This window comes from Centruroides vittatus, unplaced genomic scaffold (genome assembly GCF_030686945.1).
Source record: "Centruroides vittatus isolate TY-2023 unplaced genomic scaffold, ASM3068694v2 scaffold_752, whole genome shotgun sequence".
Lineage (NCBI taxonomy): Eukaryota > Metazoa > Arthropoda > Arachnida > Scorpiones > Buthidae > Centruroides > Centruroides vittatus.
In genome coordinates this window covers 3,908,715-3,935,513 of record NW_027122716.1, presented here as the reverse complement: position 1 = coordinate 3,935,513, position 26,799 = coordinate 3,908,715, and the positions used below count along the sequence as shown (strand labels likewise).

Sequence of the window (26,799 nt, the reverse complement as noted above, 5' to 3'; positions counted from 1 at the left end):
TTCTCTCGTCTCGTCACCGCTCCAGATCCCCGATCCACGAAAGAGAAGAATGAAAAATGCCTCGACACGTGGAAGTCATCCCTTTATATCTCCCACCATCCGGGAGCTTTTTCTTTTCCTCCCACGTGACCCTCCAAATAGCCAATCAAAAACCACGGCACAGCAATGACGACAACAGACGGTACGGTACACAACAAAATGGCCGTGCGTTATATCTAAAACCCGATACAACAACATATACGCGACGCGACATAAACGAAAAAACAAACATATAAATAGAACAATCGAACAAAAAAAAAATACATAAATATATACATATAATTAATAGCGGCGAAGCGCTACATATCTCCCCTCGGAGACGATTAACTACCGTAGTGTAGCCTACGGAAGTCAATCTCACGATGCCTTAGGTTGTACGGTCGCTTGCTTATGCGTTCGTCATCGCTATTCCCCTGCGGAACGTCGTTGCCAACACCCTTTACCCTAACATCACTGCTCCTCAATCTCCTGTTCCATCTCCCATCTTGACCCTCCTCTTCATCCTCTATTTCATGATCGCTAGGTTGCCTTTTTCCTCCCCTTTTTCTCTCCCCACGCCTAGTTTTTTCTACCGGTTCTCCGTAGCACATCTTTATACGGTCAACATGGACAGTCTCCCTGTCTTTGAAGTTACACCCTTCTACGCAATACGTAGTCGGGTTCACAACTCTAATGATGCGGAAGGGCCCTTTGTATTTATCCGCGAATTTATTTTTCTTTCCCCCCTTCTTTCTCACCCAGACCTTTTGTCCTACTAAAAACTTCTCCAATTTTCGCCCCTTACTCCCGTATTCTCTTCTTTTCTCGTTAAATTTGGTAGCGCGTTTCCCTGCAGACTCCCTTAGAGCACGAAGTTTTGTGATGAGAAACGTCCTACGCTCGTCAGTCGTGCTTTCATCGACGTGTTGTTCGAAATTCGGAATGCGGGGATCTATTCCATATAACAGGAATGCAGGCGACTCGCCAATTGCCAAGTGGTGCGAATTATTATAAGCGAAGCAGGCCGGATAAATCATTTCATCCCATTCCGCCCCTCCTCTCTCCGAGGACTTTGATATCATCTCTATTAGCGACTTGTTAACTCTTTCACATAACCCGTTTGAACACGGTCTATAGGCTGTAGTAATGTTTCTCTTGATCCCAAGCCACTTACAACAATCGGAGAACAGGGACGAAAGAAAATTCGTCCCCCTATCCGAGATAATAGTTTCGGGTGCACCATAACGACAGATTATTGAGTTAAAGATAGCATTGCTAACCGACCACGCAGTTTGATCTCTTAAGGGGTGAATCTCTACAAATCTCGTGAAAATATCGATCATCACAAGGATAAAGCTATTCCCTTGACTCGTCGTATTAAGGGGACCTATGATGTCGACGGCGATCTTCTGAAAAGGGGCATTAGCCACCTCATTCTCCTGAAATGGGGCCTTTCCCTTATGAATATTGTGCCTCTGACACTTTTCACAGGTCCTAACCACTTCCTCTACTTTATCCTTTAGGTTTCTGACATAATAATGCTTTTCGATGCTCATCATCGTCTTCCGTACTCCCCAATGCCCCGACAGATTATTATTATGAATAGCCTTGATTAACTCCTTGGAAATGTCTTCCCCCACGCAGACCTGGTTGTGATACTGATCGCGTGCCCTGAAATAACTTTGCCTATATAGGCATTCGTCCACTACTATATACTGTGGCATCTTACTCCTTATGCCGTTACCATCAGGAGTTCTCATTAAATCCCGTTTAATAGGTCCAAAAATTTCGTCTCTGTCTTGCGACAAACGTATTTCGTACCTATCAGGGATAACAAATTTCGTGGCCCCTACCTCAACGTGATATACCCCATTAACGTTCCTTGACAAAAAGTCCGCCACATTATTATTCACGCCCTTAACGTGCTGCACCTCGATGTCATAATCCATGAGCTCCATCACCCATCTGATTAAGCGATTGCTTCCGTTTTTGATGTTACTAAGAAAGACCAAAGGCTTGTGATCGGAGAGAATTATTGTCCTTTGCCCCAAGATTAAAAACTTAAAATGCCTCAGGGCCATGATTATGGCCAAACACTCCTTTTCTATGGTCGAGTAATTAAGTTCAGCTCCCTGAAACCTCTTACTGAAGTAGCCGATCGGTACTAAGCCCCCCTCTCTGCGTTGCTCTAGCACTGCAGCAGCCGCTATCTTAGACGCATCGGTGTGTAAGAAAAAGGGTTCATTAAAATTAGGGTGTGCTAATAATGGCGGTGTGGCGATGGCTTCCTTCAACTTTTCGAACCCTTGTTGGCACTCCAGACCCCACGCAAATTTTTTTCCCTTCTTTGTTAACTCGGTAAGCGGTGCGGCAAGGTCAGCAAAGGATGGTATAAAATTTCGAAAAAACCCTACCGCGCCAAGGAAACTGCGGACACCTTTCACGCTCTGGGGCGCCCTCACCATTCTTATGGATTCGATGTTACTCGGGTCCGGACGTACTCCTTCCCTACTAATTATGTGCCCTAGATAACTTACTTCTTCCGCTAATATCTGGCATTTTTTTGGGTTAAGTTTAAGGCCTTCGCTATTCAGGGTGCTGATGACGCGATCGAACAAATCAAGGTGGTCCTCTAAAGTTTGGGAAAACAAAACGATGTCGTCTTGAAAGACGAAGCAAGAGTTCCCTACGAACTTAGCCAGGATTTTCGTCATGACATATTGAAAAAATCTCCCACTGTTCTTACCCCCTTGAGGCATCCGGCAAAGTTGGTATTTGCCCCAAGGTGTGGAGAACGCGAAAACATGCCTCACCCTGGGATCCAAGGGGATCTGAAAATAACCCGCCTTAAGGTCTAGAACCGAAAAATATTTATTCCCATTAAGCTGAGACAATATGTCATCGATCCTAGCCATCGGAAAAACCTGCGTTTTCGTTATTTCGTTTACCTTCCTCAGATCCAGAGTGACGCGGAGCTCGCCAGAGTCCTTCGGAACGACGTGTATCGGGGAGTTCCACTCTGACGTGCTCTCCTCGCAAATTCCCGCCTTCAGGAGGTCATTAATTTGTCTTTTGAGGGCAGGCAAGTAGCTGTATGGGATACGGTATTGCTTAACTTTTATCGGACACTCAGACGTCAATTCAAGGGAGTGCACGTGATCTTTGGTCCCCGATAACTCTGAAACTTCGTTAGCCACAGCGTTTGGATACCTTTTTAACACATCGATCACCCTTTCCTTAACCTTCTCCTCAAGGTGATCCAACTTCCATAACTCCGTCTTATCACCTAGCTCAGTGTTTATATTAATGGAGAAATCCCCACTTCCCCTCAGGTTCGTACTATTCACAACTACTCTGATGCCAGTCAGCAGCTCTGGGTGTTGGCAAATAACATCCATGCCGAAAATTAAGTCATAGTCCGTCCCCTTTGGAAAACTCAAACTAGGAGCCTTAACACATACCCTACGCCCGTTCTCGAATCTACAATCAATAATTACAGCCTCATCACTTCTCAGGAGAGCACCTGACATTCCGCTTATACAGGAATCATTAAACACAACCCAGTTTCTATTCTGTTTTCTTATATTTTCAGCTAGCTCGTCTCTAATAACGGTCCTTTCCGCGCCCGTGTCGACTAGGCAAGTAACCATGGTACCTAACATTAGACCTTCGATTGTCGGTAACCCGCGCCTGGATAATTGGATCCTCGTGGTCAGTTCCAATCTCACGCTCTGGCCATCTGTCTGACCTCCCAAATGGCCCTCCATTAGTTTAAATGCCTACGCTTATTGCACTGTCTAGCCAGGTGCCCCTTCTCCCCGCAAGCATAGCATCTTCTCTCATTGCTCCACTTTCTATCGGGATTCCCATTTCCCTTCATACATCCTGTTAACGATGCGACCGACTCCGTCAATGCCCGTATTTGACCCTCGAGCTCTGCAATACGGCTGTTCACGCCATCCTCTTTCTCAGAGGACGAAACCTTATGTTCTGAATTCGTGCACACCTCGCTCATTATTTTCCCTTTTCCGCAAGCCGCCTCAATCTCTTCCTCTTCCTCTGCCCTACATATCGCTTGGTCCAAGGTGTCCGGATGTTTTTGCATTACCTGCCTCCGGATGTCAGTGGCCAAACCTCTCAAAAAACACTCTTTCACAGCGTTATCCCGGAGCGTGGCCAAGTTACTGTTACGAGCCACGGCGCGCGAGAACAAGGACCTTATGCGGATTCCGTACTCACAGACTTTCTCTCCTCTCTTTTGGGCTATTTTTAGGACTTGACTGAAAGGATCTTGTTCTTTGTCCCTCCGATCGAAACATTTAATGAGACCCCTCTTTATTTCGTCGTAACTCGTGATGCCTTGGTCCCTTAGGTCAAAAAACACCGACAGTGGTTCACCCTTAAGCCTGGCCTGAACCACGGTTACTTTGACTTGCTCCTCCCAACCTGCGAGAGACGCCACGTTTTCCACCGTTTGAAAGAAGCGACATATATCCAAAACATCGCCTGGCGAATTCGTAAAGCATGGGATCATCCCCATGAACCCGGTAACAATAGGGACGTTACTGATCCCCTCCATTGCCAATCCGGATGATACTACAGTATGGCTTTCCATAAGGAAAGAGAAAAAAAAAATTTTCAAAACCGAAGATGTGCAGCGCAGCGACGAATACGTTATACAAATAGTAGGGCCTGGAATGTGCGACGGACAGAACGAAAATGAAATGAGGGGATGTACGCTAAACCGACTATTCTATATCCTGTCGCGGACGCCAATGTGGACTCCGCAAGCACGTGGTTTGCGGGTATGAAAGGAAGTGGAAATGAATAGTCGGTAGAAGCGTATAGATAAACAAACAAAGGTTTATTAATTACACACACAAAAAGGGGGAATTGATCGCCTGATTTAAACAGGCAAACAGCGTTCTTAACAAAATTAAGGATGACAATAACACTAAGATTACAACAGTAATTAATCGCGAGACTAAAACTAATACGCGATTAAACCTTAAAAAAACTATACAAACATTTACAAGATGGTAGATACCGTCGCCGTATTTCGTGGGACACGTAGTTACGAAATGAGATTCTTCTCGCTGGTTCTTGTCTTTTCTTTTTCTTCCTGATCGGCTGCTCTGCTTCGAATCCTTTCTCTCGTCTCGTCACCGCTCCAGATCCCCGATCCACGAAAGAGAAGAATGAAAAATGCCTCGACACGTGGAAGTCATCCCTTTATATCTCCCACCATCCGGGAGCTTTTTCTTTTCCTCCCACGTGACCCTCCAAATAGCCAATCAAAAACCACGGCACAGCAATGACGACAACAGACGGTACGGTACACAACAAAATGGCCGTGCGTTATATCTAAAACCCGATACAACAACATATACGCGACGCGACATAAACGAAAAAACAAACATATAAATAGAACAATCGAACAAAAAAAAAATACATAAATATATACATATAATTAATAGCGGCGAAGCGCTACAACTTCTTCGTGATATCTTTCTACCGCTGTAATGTGTATATTACTTTTCACAATCGCTTATGTTAGTGTCACTTATACAGTTTGGTATATAGTGACAGGGGGACGATTATATTCTGGTTTTATAACATATTCTTATAAAGTTTATAAAGTATGTATAAAGAGTGACGTTATTGATAAGACTACTCTTTTTTATTGGCCAAGTATAACTTCTTTATTGCTTATTGTTCGTAGCTCATTTCTAATATTTTCATATTTAATACACTCAAATAAAAGATGTGTCGGAGTTTCTCTGTCTCCGCATATTTCACAAGTGCCATCGTTATTATGATGGAATCTATTGTGGTACTCTGCAAAGTCACCATGTGCAGTCATGAATCTTGTAAATTTATAATTTATTATAAAGTTCTTATTTTTTATTCGCTGGTGAACATCAGGTAGATACTCAAAAAGTTCTCTTCCTTTTGTTGATTCTGTCCATCTCTTTTGCCATTTTATTATATATTTGTTCTTTATTTCCCTTTTTATATATCTTTCAGATAATTTCTTATATACTATTTTCATGTTTGAGCTGCTTGCCTCTTTTGCTAGGCTGTCTACTCGTTCGTTTCCAGGGTCGCCCATATGTGCTTTTACCCAGCTGAAAGATATATTGTTTTTATTTGCTAAGATATATTTTCTAATGTTGTCGATGAGTTCGTGTTTGTTTTCGTCATCATTCAATGCTTTTAATACGGAATGACTATCTGTACAGATTGTGATTGCTATATTTTTCATGTTGTTGCTAATCCAGCTTACAGCCTGTTCTAAGGCTACGAGTTCTGCCTGATAATTATTACATCTTTTATCTAGTTTGATTTTCCTGTTGTATTGTTCTCTATTATTTGATATATATATGTATGCAGCTCCTACTCCTTCTGGGGTTCTCGAGGCATCCGTATAAATTCTATTTTTAGTTAATGGACTATATTCTTTTATTTGTATCTTTTTCCACTCATATCTTTTCAATTGTTGATATCTTTTGATTTGATATTCTATTTCGTCTTTCTCTGTTAGTATTGCACCGTATGTTATTTTTTCTATTTATATTCATATTTTACCATTTATATTCATATTCACATGTTTTTAAACAGAATAAATATGTCTGCACAGTTTAGGTACACTAAAACCCATGTCCTAACATAGAGAGGTTGCCAGCCATTTGATCCAGGTCTAACATTTACAAGAATTTCAAACAACTTCAATACAAATTATTCATCCCATTTCATTTATATTAAAGAAAACCTTTTTGTGATTTTTTTGAGAAATTTTAATTGTTTAGAAAAAAATAATTTCCTAATTGTGCTTAGTATTTTAATATATTGGAAGTAACGTAACTACTTAAATGACTGGGGTGACTAAGTCACCCGCTCCCCATATAAAGAAATATGGCGAATCTAAAGTGACGAATTAGCTGTTTAATATCGAATCTAAAACGTTATTTTTAATAACCTAATATTATTACTACCCCACGTAATGGAATACTATGTTACATGGGCCCGAAGATTGAGTTATGCCGCTGGGTCTTTTACCAACGAATTTTATCGTTGTGCATGTGTAGTAGTATCATACAAGATTCCAATTCTTGCGATTCTGGTTCGATTCTCGGACCGTGCACTAAACTCTACAGCCAGATAGCTCAGCGCCCAAAAATTTTTTCAGGGGTTCGTTCCTCACACCCTGCCGCTCTATTGTAGATCTGGTCAAACCTATGATAGGCATGAAAAGAAGCCGTTTTTGTATACGTACGGTGAAAAGAGTAAATATATAATATAAATACATAAATAAACAATACAAAAATTTAAAATAATTTGCTACACATTTAGGACATTTTAAATATTTTTCCAGGAAAATTTCTCATTTAGTTTCGTAATTTTTTTTGTAATATCTTTTTACAGCAATTTGTTACACATGAATGACCTTCGGAGTTCAAAAAGATCCTATCCTCTAGCACCCTTTTTCGGGCCGAGAGGTCACGGTGACAGCCTACTGCTCTGGAGGATCCGAGATCGAATCCAGGCGGGTCGAAAAATCTTCAGGAATTTTTCGGGGGTGGTCCATCCTGATATGTCGGACCCGGCCGCCCCATTGTAGGCCTGGCCGAACCCGTAATGGGTTTGCCAAAAGAGGCCCTCTTAGTGCCCACAGGCAGAAAAGAGTTTAAAAAAAACCTACGTAATATGGCACATATGAATAAGTAGGAACATATTTATTATCTATAACTTAAATTCGGGATAATTTAAAGTATTTGTATTAAAAAAGTCTAGACATCGTTTACAGTTTATTAAAATAATATTTCTTCATTTACATTACAAAATATGAATATAATAAAAAATCAGAATTCTAATTTAAGTCAGGTGGCGCTGAAGTTCAAATATGGCGTCTTTAGCAGTTGTTTTCGGAGGTACTAAAGGAATAGGAAGAGCCATTGCTAAGAAATTTTTGAAGGAAAATTTCAGCGTTGTTGTTTTATCTCGGAATAATGATAACGTTAAAGAAGCACTTAACTATCTTCGGTCTAAATCGGTAAATAATAAATTCACGTGCAGAGGGGGTTGATACTGTCTCAGAGCAAGAATCTTACTCAAATACCAGTCTTCATCAATACATTTCAACATATTTAATTAGTAAATGGAGCAGATTTTCTTTTATACGCTATGCTGCAAAAAATGATTGGATACCACAAATCAAAACACAAACTTTATTGTCAACAGCATTAGTAACATGTGGAGCTGCCTTTTGCACTTATATAACGCATGCTATTCGTCTTAACATGCTCCAAGAAGTTTTAGAGCACAATGATTGGAATTTGCTGACATTCTTTCACTAGTGCTTTTGCCTGATTATCCACTGAGGTGGGTAGTGATGGCCTCGATTGAATCTGCTGAGTTTTCTTGCAGGTTCTGGACAGGTCAATTTTGTTTCATATTATTTTCTTGATACCATACAGTGTGGACAGTGCAATGCGGCAACTTTCATTATTGTCTTGAAAGTAACATATCTGTTCCAAAACTTGCCAAAAAGTTGGGAACACCTGATTGTCCAGAATGACTTGATAGGTGTTTGATTGGTATCCATTCTGTTTTTGATGATAACCATTGGTTTCAAGCCATGCAACAAAAACTGCTTTGTTTTGACATTACCCCTACCAAATTTCACCATAGGAACTACACACTTAAGAACATTTTCCAGATCTAAACACATCCATCAGATTTTAACTTTTCTGATCACTGATATCAGAAAAGTTAGAATCTGGATTCATCGCTCCAGGGAACCTGTTTCTATTGTACTACAGTCCAGTTTTTATGCTGTTTTGCTCACTAGAGAGGACCTGTTTAGTACTTTTGGTGATCAATGGTTTTTGAACAGCATTCTGTAAAATAATAAATACGACTTTACCAAAAACTGGAACTGTACTTGTAGAGTTCCAAAAACTAGTTTCCAAAAACTTATTTTCTAGTAGGAAAATAACACTAGTAGGAACTTTCCAGTAATTATATTACTAGAAAGTTCGAATTTAGGTGTTATTTTCAACTCTATTCTGTAAAATTCCATCATATGAGATTTGATATGTAATGAGTAAATGTGATGGTCCTGGTTCTTGCTTGCCACTTCTGGGTGTTGTGTATCAGCAAGGATCTGTTTTGTCACATCACTCTCTTCCACACCTTGCCTTCTAGTGGCATTTTCTTGGCTGGTTGTCACAATTACTATCCTTCCATTTATATAATATGAATGACACAGTCTTTTGGATGAGTATCTGTCTCACAGAGATTATGCATATGATATCTAGTAATGACCCCCTTCTGGAAGTTTTTCATCTAGGATCTGCATGGTGTTACACAGTATTATCATCAGAACAATTGATTTGGACATTTTATCTAGCAAATATACATATCTCATGCTTCAGTATGGGATTTTTCCATGTTTTGCAGGGATATTCAATCACTTTTTCCAACATAGTGTAGAGACCATACAAAGACTATGACTATAGCCATCTCAATAAGAACAAAAACTAAAAATAATAATAAAGCCAGAAACAACCGTTTTTGAGATACATTATACAGTTTTCCTCATGAATCTGGTTAATCAGAGAGATTTGAAAATGAGTAATAATTTTTTTTTAAAGGTTCTTTTTTTCCTCTTATGCATTATATATGAGGGTGTTTGAAAAGTAACACCTTTTTAATTGTAAAATTTTTCAGATAATGCATTTTATTCAATAAGTGAAATATAAGTATTGCCTTATTTTTCAATGTAAGAACCATAAACATTTATGCACTTATCCTAGTGTTTCATAAGGCTGAAAATACCAGTTTCCTAAAAATTTGTTTTTTTGAAGACATTGCATTTTAGTTCTTCATCTGTTTGAAACTTCCTCACACTGAGAATTTTTATTTTTGATCTAATATGTGATAGTCAATAGGGAAGTTATGTTAGTTTCTAACTATAGGGAAAATACTGTTCACAATTTTATGTGTAGTCAGATCACTGCAGATCATATAGACTCATTTATCCTTGTCTGAACATTTTGTACCATTGTGAGAATTATTCCAACATTTGACAATCTTTAAAATACACTTCCAATACAGTAGAGCATCGATTATCCGACTTAATTGGGGACTGGGGTTGGTCGGATAACTGAAAAGTCAGATAACCGAAAAGTATGAAAAAATACATTATTAGTATAGTGTATTAGGCCTGGTCTAAATACTAGCCTCCCTTTCATGGTCGAGCCAGTGCTGCCAGCTAAAACATGCAAAAATTTAACAAAAATAATATTAAAGTAGCCAAGACATAACCAAATATTGTAGTGCCACATCACTAGCGGACATTTGAATTTGCCGACTAGAATGCGGTCAGTTAACCGATAAGTCACTTAATCGGGGGTCGGATAATCGATGCTCTACTGTATTTCTGTGCGGATTTGGGATAGTTTTCATCTTTTCATTCAAAAAAACAACACTACAGCTCTCTATTCCTGTATAGTGGATGATTTGTTAAGAGATGCCATTTTCAACCAACCTATCATTTGGCTGAGAGATATCAGTATCTGTTAAAAAAAATGCTATAGGAGCAAAGAAGGATGAATTATGCAGCTCTATTTATTTTTGGAATCTGTATGAAAACAAATCAATAGAAAAGAAAAGAAATTACTTTTCAAAACACCCTTGTATATTTGGAAAATATGTATTTTTTTTATATTAATATTGCTTTAAACAGCAGAATTTAGATATATGCTGTGATTAATTTAAAAAAGTATCAGTAATGATTTAATTATATATATTTTTTTAGTTTGTTGAAATGTTTTATAATAATTTTTATTATGTATTGTTATTTAAGTTACTATGTAATTTTTATAATTTATACTTGCTTCTGTGTAAAATTTTCAGTTATCTTCAATTTCCTACTATTACTGGTATATTTTTATGATATTTTCTAAATAGCTTTCTATGAGATTTATGGACATGAAAAGTTTTTAGTAGTATTATAAATCATTTTTTTAGAATACAATTCATAAAAATGCAAGAAATGTGGTATAAAAAATTTACATAAATTCATATGAAAAACTTGATTGAGTGCAAAACCAAAAGAAAAGCTATTGTAATCATAAGATAATTTCGGTTAATAAAAGCATTCCTTCAAATATAATTACTGGACTTTTTTTTTTATTTTTGCGTATTAAAATTGCAAAAGTTTATGACTTTAATAAGTAGTAATAGGTTTTTTAAAGAGTTATTTTTAAAAGAAAATTTAATTTCTTATCAGAAATTAAATTCTTATTCATTAATGGCATTATGGAAAGGGTACAGAAGATGCAAAGGTTAAGAATTAGCTTTTGAGATGATAGTTTTGTTTTGCCACATAAATTAAAAGGAAGGCTTAGTCATATTTCCAATTTTTTTGCTTGTGGCATATCAGTTTATCAGTTTTGGTTTATTAGATGTTTTTCAGTTATTTTTTTAGTCATCGAAAACTTCTATAGTTTTAGGTAATTATTCAACCCGAGGAAGAGTTTCATTGTGACAGATGTGATGAATTTTTTGTAATTTCATGAAGTTTTGTGAAAAATTTGATAGCATTGTGCTGCTCAATATGTTCCATTCATGATAGGGTCAACAAATAATGAAGTAAACTTTTGCAACAAAACTTTTTAACTACACCCTGTTGGCACTAAGAAGGCATATTTTTAACAAGCATGCGTACGGGTTCAGTCAAACCCACAATGAGATGGTCTGGTGGTGAGGGACTAGGCTAGACATAACCAGACAGACCATCTCCAAAAAACTCCTGGGATTTTTCGACCTGTTTAGATCTGATCCTTGGTCCCTCGGAGTGGTAGACTTCTACCTTAATTGCTTGGTCATATGGCCATCTCGCAACAAGATTTGTTGCATTTAGGACACTCAAATAACAAACTATTAGGCAACTGTGAAAGAGTTATAATAACATGCTTTAAAAAATCAATCTTATTACTCACATAACAAGTCATGTATAAGAATAATTTTACATTAAAGCTGATTTGATTTTTATACTAAATTTCAATTATAATGTATTGAAATTAATAATGAAACAGTAATAAGAATCAAGTCAACAGAATGTCTCTCAGTTAACTGATACATTAAATTATATTACATATTTATATTTAATGTAATGATTGAAATGATAATGAAATATGAAAAGTTATTTATTCTGATAAAAAAAGAAATAAATAAAAGTTAATTTATTTAATATGTTAAAAAATCTTTTAAGTTTAATTATAGAAGAGACTTGAAAAGATTATTTAGCAAATTATATATATTCAAAATATTATAATTTATAGCAATTTTATTTTTCGTCTCTGATTAAAATAATCGGAGAAGAAAAATAAAATTGTATAAAATCAGTGATATGAAAAAGAATTAACTTTTATATTAAAATTTATAGCCTTTATAAAATTGCATTTTTGTCTAAAAATAGTATATTAGGAAAGATTTATATCAGATATAAAATACAAAATTTGAATAAAATTATTCACTTTTTTTTTATTTTATATAATCTTTTTGTGTTTTCTGTTACAGAATTCAAATCAACAAAAAGTAGAAGGATTGCAATGTGATGTGAGACTCGAAGAATCAATTAAAAACTGTCATGATCACATTGAAAAACATATTGGTTCTACTAAGTTTCTTGTTAATGCAGCAGGTAAGAATTATATAAATGTTAATCTATATATATAATCAAGACGAGTTGATAATAATAATAATGATAATAATCAGTGCAGAGCTCAAACGGTAAGGAGTTGAAAGTTGAAATTTGGTACACAGTTAAGGTATGTCACGAGGACGCACACTAAAAAGGGATTTCTCGAAATTCCTCCCCACGGGGCAGAGGGACAGGATTAAGTCTTAACACTTCCATCAACAATGGAAGTGCTAAGTAACAATGGAAGTGTTACATAACAATGAAATTGTTAAGAGAAAGCGACGTGCAAGACACAGATGCAGTTTTTTTTGTTTTTGCGGAAATTGAACATATTTTTAGACCCATCTAACAATTCTCTAATTAGTCTAGAAACAGGGGACCCAATTCTTGCATTCTGTGAAAACGGGTAAGGTTAACTATAACGTAATAATCTTAATCTTTGCTACCGTTACTTTTGCCCGAGCAACACCGGGCCTACCTGCTAGTTATAATATATTACTGAAGATATATAAATATAGGGTAAATTTTTAAAATATATTAATGCAAAATTTTATCTTGCCATATGAATTAGTTGATGAATATAATTTTCTAATAAACAGTTTTCATTTCAAACATTAATCATAAGAGTCTGTACATGTCTTTTTATGTTGATAAATTAAAATTTACAAATTTCAAAGAAACACTAAAAGAAAATGTCTTCACAGTTTGTTCTTTTTTACACCTTGGGATGATATAATGTAGTTTGATATACAGTAGTCTGATGAAGACTACAACCTTTTTTTTTTAATTAATATATTTTTACAATTGTTCTGTCACCAGAGGAATTTTTAAAAATTTTTTGCATGATGAGGTGGACAAAAATCTTCAAGATCAACTTCACTGTAGCCTTTATCAGGCTACATCAAGCTACATTATCTGGTACTTAGGCATAATAAAAAAAAAACCATGAATTATGAAGACACTTTTTTATGTGTTTCTGGCTTTTTTATTAATTATGTTGATAGATTTTATCGATGTTTTAGTACTTTGCATTTTTTTTTTTCATTACTGTGAATTGCATTTTATTACTCTTACTCATACTCTTATTCATTGAGAAAATTTCACTCAAATCATAATTTTACAGAAGGAATTTTTTCATTTTTACAAAACCAAACGATCACCTTAAATAATTGGGCTAAAAATCTGCTATTTAATGATTAAATACTTAGTCATTTGTTATTAGAAATAGACATTAGACACCATCTTTTATCTAAATTAATAATTATTACTTGAGACTCCTTACAGTTTGATGTCCTGGGCAAATTGTCTCTTTTTATCATGACATATCAGGCCCAAAGAAGTTGTGAGCAACCTGTGGGTTGCTCACAACTTTATTAGGTCCTGATATGCAATCCCAATGCTTTTGCAATGTAATAAAGACTTTAATTAATAAACAGAATTAGAATACAGATTAAGAGGATGTTTTACTAGAATTTTAAAGTGGAAGAAAGTAGTGTGTTTGTTCCTGGTGATTGCCACTAATAAAAGATTGTTTCTGTAACAGAAGCATGTTTGTTCCTGTTGATTGGACATGCTAGAGATGTGAAGACATTTTATTTTTTTCAAATATTTTTAAACTTAGTGATTTGATTAATTAATATAAAACAGTAGCACTTAAAGTTTACAATTGGTTAGACATAACTTCATCCATTATGGAAGAGACTTGACCTTCAAAAGATCAGCCATATGGATGAGTGATAGGGAATGATACTTCTATCCATTTTTCATACAATAAATTAGATCTGATTCAGCTTTTTGTAACTATGATTGTAGAACAATATATAACTGGCAAACACCTAGCTGACGCATTTAACTTCAGATGGTTATTAGAAGTTACTTTGTAACATAAAAGATTTAAACAAATTGAACAAAGTATTGTATTATGTATTTAGATATAAATTTTTGATTTAAAAGGAAATTTAAAATGAATCTTAACAGCATCTTAAGAGAATATTAATTACATTGTTAAAATATTATGTTAAACTCTTATTAAAAGTATTTTTTGTTAATAATTCAGTAAAAAATAAATATTGTTAATGAAAGCATTTTAACTTATTGAGAAAACTATTTTCTATATATTCTGTATTTAAAAAATTAATTAGACAATCTAAAAAGGTAAAAGTGTAAGGATATCAAGATTCTAAACTTAGATAATCATTATTTTATCTAGAACTGTAATTATTATCTTATAGATTTATATAAATAAATAATCAGTTATGAGAAGAAAAGACTAAGATGTACCAAGATTGCAATACAAATAAGCAAGTAAACTGGTTTTTAATTTTACTAAAATAAAAACACATTATAACTTAACAATTGCTATCACTTATAGGTAAGACAAATTTACCGCACACTTGTATAACATTCTGTCGCGCTTGATAATTGTACCATAAGTTATATATTTTTTATTTTAATAAAATTAATGTCAAAAGACAGTTTTCCTGTTCCTACATAATCAGCTATACGTTTCACGGTTTTTTAAACTCGAGTAGATGTGACCGTGATATCATAAACTTAGATATAATGTAAATATTTTTTACAAGAATCAAATAAAATTATATTTAAAATAGTATAATATTTTAGATATTGATTTATATTTGGTTAATAATTCAGATTCTCACATAATTTATATGAAAACATCCTCTAAGTCTGATCATTTTAAGTAATGAATTAAAAGTAATATCATTTCTTATGCTTTATGATGATTTGGTATTTAAAATTGTTCTATAATGTATCATAGTTTTCAAATTCTGAAATAACTAAAAATATTAATATTAAAAATAATAATTTACCATTAATAATTGGTGAAATTTTTGTTTTTTAATTAATTTACTAATAGAAAATTTGTAAATGCATTTATTTTATTCGTATTATTATTATTTTATATATTTCACAGATTTTTTTCTGTTTATTTTTTTGTTTATACTGTATTTGTCTTGGAAAAGTATTGTATTTCTGATGTAAGGTGATATTATATCACATCACGTCCTGTATCACATGTAGCATATTTATAATATAGATAAATGTCTTTTTAAAATGGGCAATATTTGTGATAAAAGAATAAAATTAGTTTCAGCTTTTTTAATTGCTAATACTGATGTGAAGGAAAATATATAATATAAAATAAAGTTGCATGATTAATAACATAATATAAGCGATTAAAATGAAATAATACATAAAATGATTCTTCATCTTGGAAGAGTGTAACATGAAACTCCCTGTTCTGTCTCTGCTTTATTGTGGTGGGGCTGCTTGTGATTTGTACTGCAGTGTCTCAGTATAGTTTTTTTCACCTGAGAGCCATAGCTGGGTCTAAGAGGGGCACTCATCAATGCCAAGATAGGAGGCATGCCAAGGATGGGAAGATACCCATGTAGTATAATGGATACCATGAAAGATCCCTTTGAGGTGACCTATGAGGTAATTAGCCTTGTGTCTGTATTGGGGACTCTGATTGTAATAATATATTTTCCCTATGTATAAACCTACACATCGATTCTGACTTTCAAAATACCTGTGGGAGTTTTTTAACTTGTTCAAGGAATTTAATTGATCTTTTGCCTCCTCCTCCTTTTAAAGTGTCATTAGAGTCAGCAAGGATATTATTGCTAGCCTTTTCAGCATGTCTTTTGAAGATCTTTATTGATCCATGTTCTTTCTCCAAGACTGCAAAGTGATGGCAGAGGTATAGATAGTAGAAGGCAGAAGATGTAACTTCTTCAGAAACACCTGTCACTTCTCTGCTTCTGACAGTGGTGACTTTCTGGCTAGGGATGGGTCTGACAAGAGAGAGAGTGTTTCTTAAAATTTGTTCTCTTGCAGTTCCAGACTACAAAGTGTAGAAGAAGGCAACAGAGGATATGGTGTCATCAGATACTCCTGCCACTTCTTCTGCTTCCACCATTTTCAAGAAGGACGTTCTTGAGGCTATGAGTAGCCTTGAATACACTCTCCTTGGTGCTAAACCAAAGTGTCCAAAAGTTCCTAAAAAAAAGGAACTGAATGCATTAATCCAGAACTACTGGTGGCCATCATTTCTGATGTAGAAAATGTAAATTTTTTCCAATTAGTCAGATCAAATTCGGGATTTTCTCCCAGAGAAGATCAACAAATCTGAGTGTCTTAGGTTTGTTTCTTGCAACTTTTTTGGGAGTCATTGAGATTGGCTTGCTTCTCTTTAAGAAGTCTTACTTGGTTTAGAGAGTGCATTGAGACCTTTGCTCAAGAGCAGGAAATTTCTTTGACCATTGTCAAATTTTACTCACTACCTGTAAAAGTTTCAATGGTGATACCAGGCTAAAAACTTGAAGACCCTCCTCAGATCCTGTAAAGACTTGTGACTCAGAATCTGGGTCTGGCAACTGGATTCTAGAGATTATTTGATCAAACTTTTGGTTTCTTTAGCCAATGCATAGTTTTGGCAATTGACAGTATTTAGTAAGTGTACTTGAGGATTTAAGTCTCAGGCCTTTTCTGGAACTTAGGGTAGATGTACCAGTTTTGGCCAGTGTAGTACCAGTTCTGGCCAGAAAACAAATTTAACTTAAAAATATAATCACAAATGAAACAAACTTTTATTGTTAACTGTGTGAATAGTTAACAATAAAAGTTTGTTTTGTTGGACAGATTTGAATATGTGGTGATTATATTTTTAAGTTAAATTCGTTTTCTGGCCAGAACTGGTACACTGGCCAAAACTGGTACATCTACCCTACTAGCATGTCTTTTAAGATTCTTGATTGCTTTGATTCTCTATTAGTAACTTCAGGCTCAGGCAGAAAGTTTACTGGTTCCTGTTCATAATCAATGACTTCAGGATCTAGCTACAGGCCTACTAATGCTGGCTTACAATCAGTACTTCTTGGTCTGGTACAAACTAATTGCTGCTGATTCACAGCCAGCTGCTTCTGGACCTCATTGCTCATCCTTAATGTAGTCATTCTGGTTTGCTTAAAGATTCTTTATAACTAGAGTTATCATGACTTTCCATATTCTAAAGGACTTCTTCAGTTCCCAATAAAACCTACTTGCTCATTATGTGGCGCTAAACCATTATCCCATTTCATTTCCCTATTATGTATTAACTCAGCACATTGTCATTGTTGTTAGTCATATAACTTAATTTTATTTAAAACATAGCTTATAAAATTAATATTACTTTAAACTACAAAACACAAAGTACAAGCATAACGATATTTATTCCAAGAAATAGAACTGATATACAAATGTACTATATACATGTATCAACAACTATAATCTTAACAGCACTACTGAATTGGTTAGTAAGTAAATTATTTATAAACATTATTTTACTTCTCAACGTAGTAAGTATGGTTGCTGTGTATACTAATCTTGTGTGTACCGTCCTTGTAATCCAATAATGATACTGGTAGACGATCATACAGCATATTGCTGTATGATCGTCTACCAGTATCATTATTGGATTACAAGGACGGTACACACAAGATTATTTTACTTAATATTTAGAAGGCATCTTAAGGATAAATTTTTTCTAAAGTTTTTAATATTAATTTCAGGAGTAAATATTAATCGACTGCTGCTACAAACAGATGAAGAAGAATTGCAGCAAATTATAGATACAAATCTTGTAAGTTCTATAAAAGTCTGCAAAACATTTATGAAATCAATGATGAGGAGAAAATCTGGAAGCATTGTAAATATTGGTAAGTAAATAATTTACAATATCAAAACTTGATTTCTTTCTCAGTGAGGAATTCTGTGATAGTTGAATTATATATTTTTTCATAATATAAGCTTTTAAAACAATTTAAATAAATAAATGTGTTATAAAATTTAGATTCTTTTATTTCTCCTTCTATTCTCTAAAGCTTATAACTCTCAATAAAAACTTCAATAAAGTTTCTACAAAGAAGCGACGAATTTTATAATTTAATAAACTATTTTTAAAGAAGGATATTGAAACTTTCTTAAATAGTTAAAAAGAAAATACATTATTTTCAAGATCAAAAATAATTAAAATAAATTTTTAATAACAACAAAGTGCTGTTTGTATATAATTATTTTTTGACTACCAATTCCCTCTTTTATTGTAAATAACATGACAACTAATAAAATTCAAGGAGTCCAAATTTATTGTTTTGATTAAACATTTTTTAAGATTATTTACATTTACACAAATATATTAAATATACAATTACACAAATGTATTAAAATACTATAATATAAATTACTTTACAATTTTTTACAATCAATATTTTTCATAGATGTTTTTTTGTTGTAGTATACTTAATACAATCATATTTTTCTTTATGTATATTAGGATCTAAATATAATAAACTCTTTATTAAAATAATATTTTATCCTATTTTTATACCTAAAATTAACAAAAAAAAAGGCAACTTACAATAGCAATTAAAAAATACATAAAAAAGGTTATAATCCCTTTCTACCATTTATGATTTATTTCATTACTGGGTCTTAACATTGAACTAGGAGAAAGAACTACAACAATAAATTGAGTAATAGAGTTGCATTGCCTTATAACATGTTGCCAGATATCATCTATTTTAATACCTATGTGTAAATTTATTCTACTATAAAGAGGAATTTTTATAATTTGTAGCTTTTTTGTGTAATTTTCTTATTATATTATCTTTTTGGTTTTCAAAATTTTAACTTTATTAATTACTATTACACAACCTATTTTTGAACAGTGTTCTGCTACAGCTGAATTAACATACAAATCCATGTAAAACAACACTATATGCTTGAAATAGAAACTGTAAAAGAAATGGAACAAGAAGCTAGAATAAGTTGCGTTTATTTTATGATCTGATGATAGCAGTTCCGTACGGTTGGGTGTCATTTTAAAAGTCTGATATGGTAACAGAAATTGAAAAACATTTCATCAAGAAAATAAATTTAAATGAAAATAATAGATCCTTGAACTTTATTAGTTGTGACGGTTATTTTTTTTTTTTTGTATTTACAGGAAGTATTGTAGGACTAAAAGGAAATATTGGTCAAACGATTTATAGTTCCTCTAAATCAGGTCTTGTAGGATTTACAAAGTCATTGGCTAGAGAAGTAGCATCCAGAAATGTAACAGTCAATTTGATTGTACCAGGTATTTTGCTTTATTTTAAGATTTTTTATTAATATTTAAAACATTCTGTGGTATAAAACTTTGTCAAAATAAATATTAATTATTTTAAAATTATTTGATTATTTTAGACAGAATATTTCAAATGATTTGATTGCATTTTCAACAGATGAATTACTTATTTAAAACAAAATTCATCAAAAATGATTTATATTTTTCTTTATATTAAAATATATCATTTACAGTGTATTTCAAAAATATTGATCTAAAGATGATTTTTGGTATATTGTTTGCAGTATCTTAGTTAATTTTTATTCTACAATTTCTTGCTATGTACTGAATATTCCAATCTCTCTAGATTTTTTAAAGAACTTTTAATGTCTTCATTGTTATGTTGAAGATTTTAATGCTTCTGCTAAGTTTATGTCAGTCTGTCTGTGTCTCTCTCTCTCTTTGTCTTTGTTTTCTTATAGGGAAATTCTCATCTGGTGGTTACTTTCCGGAATAGCCCAAATGGGAAGAAGTTTTTCCTCTTCCATTGACAATTCAGTTCTTTGATTCTTACTTATGGCATATGTCATCAAAAAATTGATGAGTTAGCTTGCCTGAAGTATTGTTCTTTTTCATGATGGATGTTTATGGTAGAGTTCATTTTAGAGTTTTGGTTTGATTAATAAAATTAAAAGTCAAAACCAAATTAATAACAGACAAATTTCAAATCCTTGCATTACTTGGTCACTCATTAGCATATGATTTGTTTTCTATATATGAGGGTGGTTTTTCAACCTCCAATGGTCCATAAAACAAAGACAAGTGTAAATAACAAAATGAATTTATTACCAAAAGTTAGGTACAAACATGGTTACTTTTTGACATAATTACCGTGAAGATTGAGGCATTTGTCTATCTGTGGACGATCTTTGAAATTCCCTCTTCACAGAATGTTGCTGCCAGTGACTTGAGATGGGCCTTAACGTTGTTTTGAAGATCTTCATTAATCTCAAACTTCTGCCCTCCTAGTCACATTTTCAGTTCTATTCAGGAAAGAGGTGGAAATCTTCACACATTAAAGGTGGTGAAGACTTCCACCTAGCTTGGAACTTTTTAAACACCCAGTATATAACCCCAATTTAGTGCCGATCGATTTCCACCTCTTTTCTGAACTGAAAATGTGGCTAAAGGGCAGAAGTTTGAGACTAATGATGATCTTCAAAACAACGTTAAGGCCCATCTCAAGTCACTGGCGGCAACATTCTGTGAAGAGGGGATTTCAAAGCTCATCCACAGATAGACAAATGCCTCAATCTTCACGGTAATTATGTCAAAAAGTAACCATGTTTGTACCTAACTTTTGGTAATAAATTCATTTTGTTATTTACACTTGTCTTTGTTTTATGGACCATTGGAAGTTGAAAAAAACAGCCTATGTATATTTATATAATTTTCTCTGCTGTTATAAAATAAACTTACTTATTAAAGAGTTGACTTCATATTGAAATTAGTTTTTTCTTCAGAAATTAACAAAAATTTGATATTACATTATAGGGTTTATTGAAACAGAAATGACTTCAAGTCTTGATGCAGATAAAATTAAATCTTTTATTCCTTTGAAAAGAACTGGAACACCTGAAGAAGTGGCTGAAGCAATTTATTTTCTATCTACAGCATCTTTTATTACTGGAGAGGTAAATTTTAATCTTTTCACAATGAGTTATTTCATAATACATTCATTAACAACAAGTTATGCAGCTAGATATAATTGTGCAATTACTGCAAAATTCTTCATATGGCTATGTCTCAGACAAGCATGTAAATGATTATAGTTGTGGTTCAATTGTATGCCAGGTAATGATAGCAGAATGTTATAAAATTACTATTTCACTGTCTCCAAAATTTTGAGTTTACCTGTTCTTTGGAGATCAAGCATGTTTGTATGACAGTCAAAGCATTATGCGCAGTTAATGGAAGTTTGAGAAAGACTTGCATCATTGGGTCGAGGGAAGGTCATTTTGCTGAATTGCTTGTCATTTGGGTCATTTTGACTTGACTGAGACATTGGGGACATTGGATATGTCAGGACACAGGTATGTACATGGTCATCAAACTTTGGACATTGCAAACAGACCACCAGCAGGAATGATGATCTGATTGTGAGACAAGCGTGTATATCTGCAATATCTTTGTCTACCACCTGGAGAAAATGGAAACTTCTCTGTGGAATTCTATCTCTTTCTGTATCATTAGTAAGCAACTAGCTGAGACTAGTTTGCATACAAAGTAACCTTATATGTCCTGCTATTAGCACCCAAACATTGTCTGCTTTGCTTGGTGCCATGACAGAAAAGCATGGACATTTATGGACTAGCAGCATATTGTCTTTAGCAATGCATCTGATTCTGTTCTGGCATCTAGGAATAAATGACCATCATGTTAGAGTACTATTGATGAGCATTTCAATCCTGCCTTTAATGTTGAATGTCATACTATCTTTACTGCTGTTGTGCTGGTCTGGGGCCATCTTATATGATAGTTGGTCATCCCTAATGCAAGGCATATTGACAGCACAGCAGTACGTTTAGGAAATCCTTCACCTTCCTGTGTTGTCTTTTATGGCAGGGCAGCAAACACCCAACTTTTATCATGAGAATGCTCTGCTGCACACAGCTATGATTTTCCAGGCAGGAATGCCTCTGTCACATTGCCACACTTGACCTGCCCGGTCTTCACATTTGTTGCCCATTGTGCATTTGTGGAACCAGATATGATGACAGTTTTGGCCATCTATGAGTGTGAAGGGATCTGGAGCAGCAACTTGTGGGAAAATCTATCATAGGATAGCATACAGTGCCCTGTATGCTGAATATATTGTTGCTAGTAGCCAGGCAAAAGGAGGTTGCCTGGCTACTATACATGGCCTGCAACAATACATCAAATTACTTTATATACTTAATATACTTTTGTACTGTTGTTCTACAGGAAATTGTTCCTTTGTTATGATATTGTGCATACCTGCTTGTTGATGGATATATTTAACTAATTATTTTGAACAAAATTATGTCTGTAATTAATGATACAGGAAATCCTTCTTAGTTCAAAATTGAGGGGATGAAGTATTTGCAAATTATCCAAGATTTAATATTTCTGTATAATATGCCAAATGCCATGTAACTGATGTAATTTATTAAGCAAACTGAATATGGCTACTTATACAGAATGCTACTTTTGTTAATTAATAATATAATAACAATAATGTCCCAGTTGTCCTAGTACTCATTCTTTTGGAGTTATACATTGAACTCACACAGACCTTGAGCAACTCTAAAGGAAAATAAGATCATCATCCTAAATCTGCCATAGAAAGATAAATCCTTCCATGTAAAGATGGTGGACATGGACTGATTGACATAGTAAACCTTCACTACAAACAAATACAGACACTGTGAGAGTTTCTCTACAAAAAACAAGAAACATCACAGTTACATAAAGCAGTAACTCTCCAGTAACACTCTATTAAACTTACACTCACATCATATGGACATGACACAATGTATAAAAAACTTAGACACCATTAAGCAACTGTGGGCTCAAAAGGCACTCCATAGCAGACATCCCTACGACCTGGCCAGGATTTTGTTGACAAAACTGTGTCAAACAGCTGGTTAGCTCGGGGATGCCTCTTTGGGGAGACGGAAGGATTCATGATTGCCATACAGGATCAGGTCATAAGTACTAAAAACTACAGAAAATACTTACTCAAAAATACAAAACTCACAAATGATACATGCAGAAAATGTCATGTCATGCCAGAAACTATACAACACATCACTTCTGGTTGCAAGCTCTTGGCAGAGACAGAAAATTTACATAGACATAATCAAGTAGCAAATATAATACACCAAGAGCTTGCAAACAAACACAGATTATTAGACATCCACGAACCATACTACAAATACATTCCACAGACAGTATTAGAAAATAACATGCACAAAATGTACTATGACAGAGCCATAATTACAGATAAAGCAATTTACCACAACAGACCATACATCACACTCATTGATAAACACAATAAAATCACACACATTATAGACATATCCATTTTAAACACTAACAATGTACAAAACACATGTACTGAAAAAATCAGTAAGTACACAGAACTCGCCCAGGAAATAAGGCATCTGTGGAGGATGGATAGTGTGCTTATTCTACCAGTCATTCTTTCCTCTACAGGTGTCATACTACACATACTACACAAAAGCCTGGGAACATTACAGTTGAATAGAAACACATACATCACACTACAGAAGACCACTATATTGAATACATGTCATATTGTTCAGGAAGTTCCTGAATACAGACACACACTGACACATTTATTTAATTTTTGTTTTGTTTTGGTTGCTATGCCTTGACTCTGGTCAGGCTTAGTACACAGCAACTGATTTCAACCAAGTATAATTTACTACACCCAACATAATAATATAAATAAGCTGCAGGTAAACAGCACATGTCCAGCGAGAACCTCGCAGGTCACCAGATAGGTTTTATAAAAAGTAAAGCAAAATTTCTCAAAATGTAGTCCAAATTATTTTTAAAGTGGTCCAAAAGTAGTAGCCAAGAGCCCTACAAATATCTCAATCTGCTACTTGTAGCCCAATCTCGCAATCTAAAACTCGGTTGTATTTTATGAAATAAGAGAAAAACGGGGTAGTCCATATATAAGGTGACATTCAAAAATGTGTTACTGTAAAAAGCAAAGTCATATTGACCAGATTAAAGTTATTCTTTGTCTATTGTTCTCTTATAGCGTGGAAGCACTTCGATCTAAATGAATGAGTTAACATACACATATCACAGTTCGGACAGAATTTTTCACTTTGAATTACAAAGTAGCCGAATTCCTTAACATGTAAATCTATAAATCCTCGGCTGGGACAAAAGTATGGTTATGAACTAACTTTTTGAACTATCTGAGTTTGAATTAATGAGGATTTCCCGTGTTATATTTTTTAAAATTCTTTTTAAATAATAATGATTATAGATAAAATAATCCATCAGAACAGATCAATTACCAGACATCAAATTTGTTAACAAACAAAATAAATTTACATATATCAGAAATATTCATCTTACAATGTAAGACGTTAAGGAACACATCATCATAATTCAAAACGAGTAAAAAATTGTCTTTTGGTGTTAAAAGATATAAAATAAACAAAACGTTTAAAAGCAATTTAATAGTTTAAGAAACAAATATAATTACAAGCACTTTCAACGATAATACATAATCGTCTTTTTTTCTGTTTTTTACTTGATGGTATGTATTATTATCGAAGATGCTTATAATCATATTTGTTTTTGTAGCTAAATAAAACATAATTTGTTTTTTAGCTCCAAAAAATAATATATAAAAATTAATAAAATTTGAGTAGTTGCTGAACAAGTAGGTCATTAAGTGAGGTGTGGCTGTATTATTTTAGTAGAATCAAGAGGAGTAATATTTTTAAAATATATGTTCATTTTTTCATTTATCTTTAAGTTTAATACAGTTAATTAAAATTAAATAAAGCTTTATTGATTTTTATATATAATTTCATACGAATTATTTTATTAAAATCTTTACTTATTGATTAATAATTTTTGTTTAAACACTCGCAATATTTTTCTTTATTTAATTGAATTGATTTTATCAATATCACCCGAACATCCAAAAAGTCGGTTAAAAGCAACTGTTTTTAGTACAATAAGCATTTTCATTTGTCCGGAATGAATACCGTCAGGTAGACTTTTAAACATAAAATTTTAAAGCAAGCAGAGCATTTCCACAAAAGAACAAAAACAAATTTTAAAACAAATATATAAATTAAAATAGATTTGATAATTTTGTGCATATCAGTTAGAGTAAGTCCCGAGGAAGACGAATTTATAGTTTTCCAGGTGATCGGGCCATTTCTTTAATGTCGATTGCCTTGGTTTTCATTAATTGCATTACATATTTCTAATGCTTTCAAATATCTCAACCATGCGTGTTCTACACTTTGATGTAACAGTGTGCTTTGGTCAAAGTTGACTTGTATGAACGACTCTCTTATGTATGCTCATAGCCAATGTGGTATTGGTCATTCTTTTTCTGATGTTATCGTCATCAGACATATTAGAAATATATAAAACAGACCTGCACAACTTGATAGTAGTTAGAGGAGCAAAATTAAAATATCTGTGGCCCAAAAAAGTTTATTCATTCTTTTGTGGAAATGCTCTGCTTGGTTTAAAATTTGATTTTTAAGTGTGCAGTTATGTTCTATTTCCTGATGGTTGTTCTGAACAAATGGAAATATGATAGTAAACTGCTTTTAACTGGGTTTTTAGGCGTTTGTGTGATATTAATATTACTTATGACCAATTTAACTTGATGCGAAATGATTTTGTCATATTAGAATTTCATTGTTAAATTTATTAAGAGTTTAATGAGTTAATTAATGTATTATTATTATTATTTGCAGACTTTAGTAGTTGATGGAGGTCTTCAGTTAACGTAAAGAGCATAAAATAGGAAGACATGTTTTCGTAACGTACTTCTTACAGCATACTTTTATTATCGAATTATTAACAATTAGTAAAATTAATTTACTGATCAGATTTGATCATTACATACAAATTCAAAATAAAACTGATTATATTTATATGATTAAATTGTAATTATTTAAATTCAGTTAAACTTTTGTATAATGAGAAACAGAATTTATTATATAGAAAATTTGTTAAAATGGAAAATGTACTAGAGATGAAAAGAAAACAGTGTATTGTAATGTTTTATTTTTCCTGAAAATAACTGTAATTGCATTAATAACAAAATAAAGCATTATTTGTACATTTTTCATTAAAAAAATCAAACATAACATATAGTTAGAACTCAGATTTTTATGTAGGGTTACCATAACTAAAT

At 33.6% G+C, this 26,799-nt stretch overlaps 1 protein-coding gene across 1 annotated transcript; it reads left to right on the top strand.

The window, feature by feature from the left end:
- The first annotated feature begins 7,914 nt into the window (after positions 1-7,914).
- On the top strand, positions 7,915-26,440 carry LOC136989734 (carbonyl reductase family member 4-like). Its single transcript, XM_067287985.1, has 6 exons — positions 7,915-8,071; positions 12,607-12,730; positions 18,307-18,453; positions 19,743-19,877; positions 21,399-21,538; positions 26,357-26,440. Exons 1-6 carry the CDS (start codon positions 7,922-7,924, stop codon positions 26,390-26,392), a joined length of 732 nt encoding a protein of 243 aa, XP_067144086.1. The 5' UTR covers positions 7,915-7,921; the 3' UTR covers positions 26,393-26,440.
- Positions 26,441-26,799: the final 359 nt, after the last annotated feature.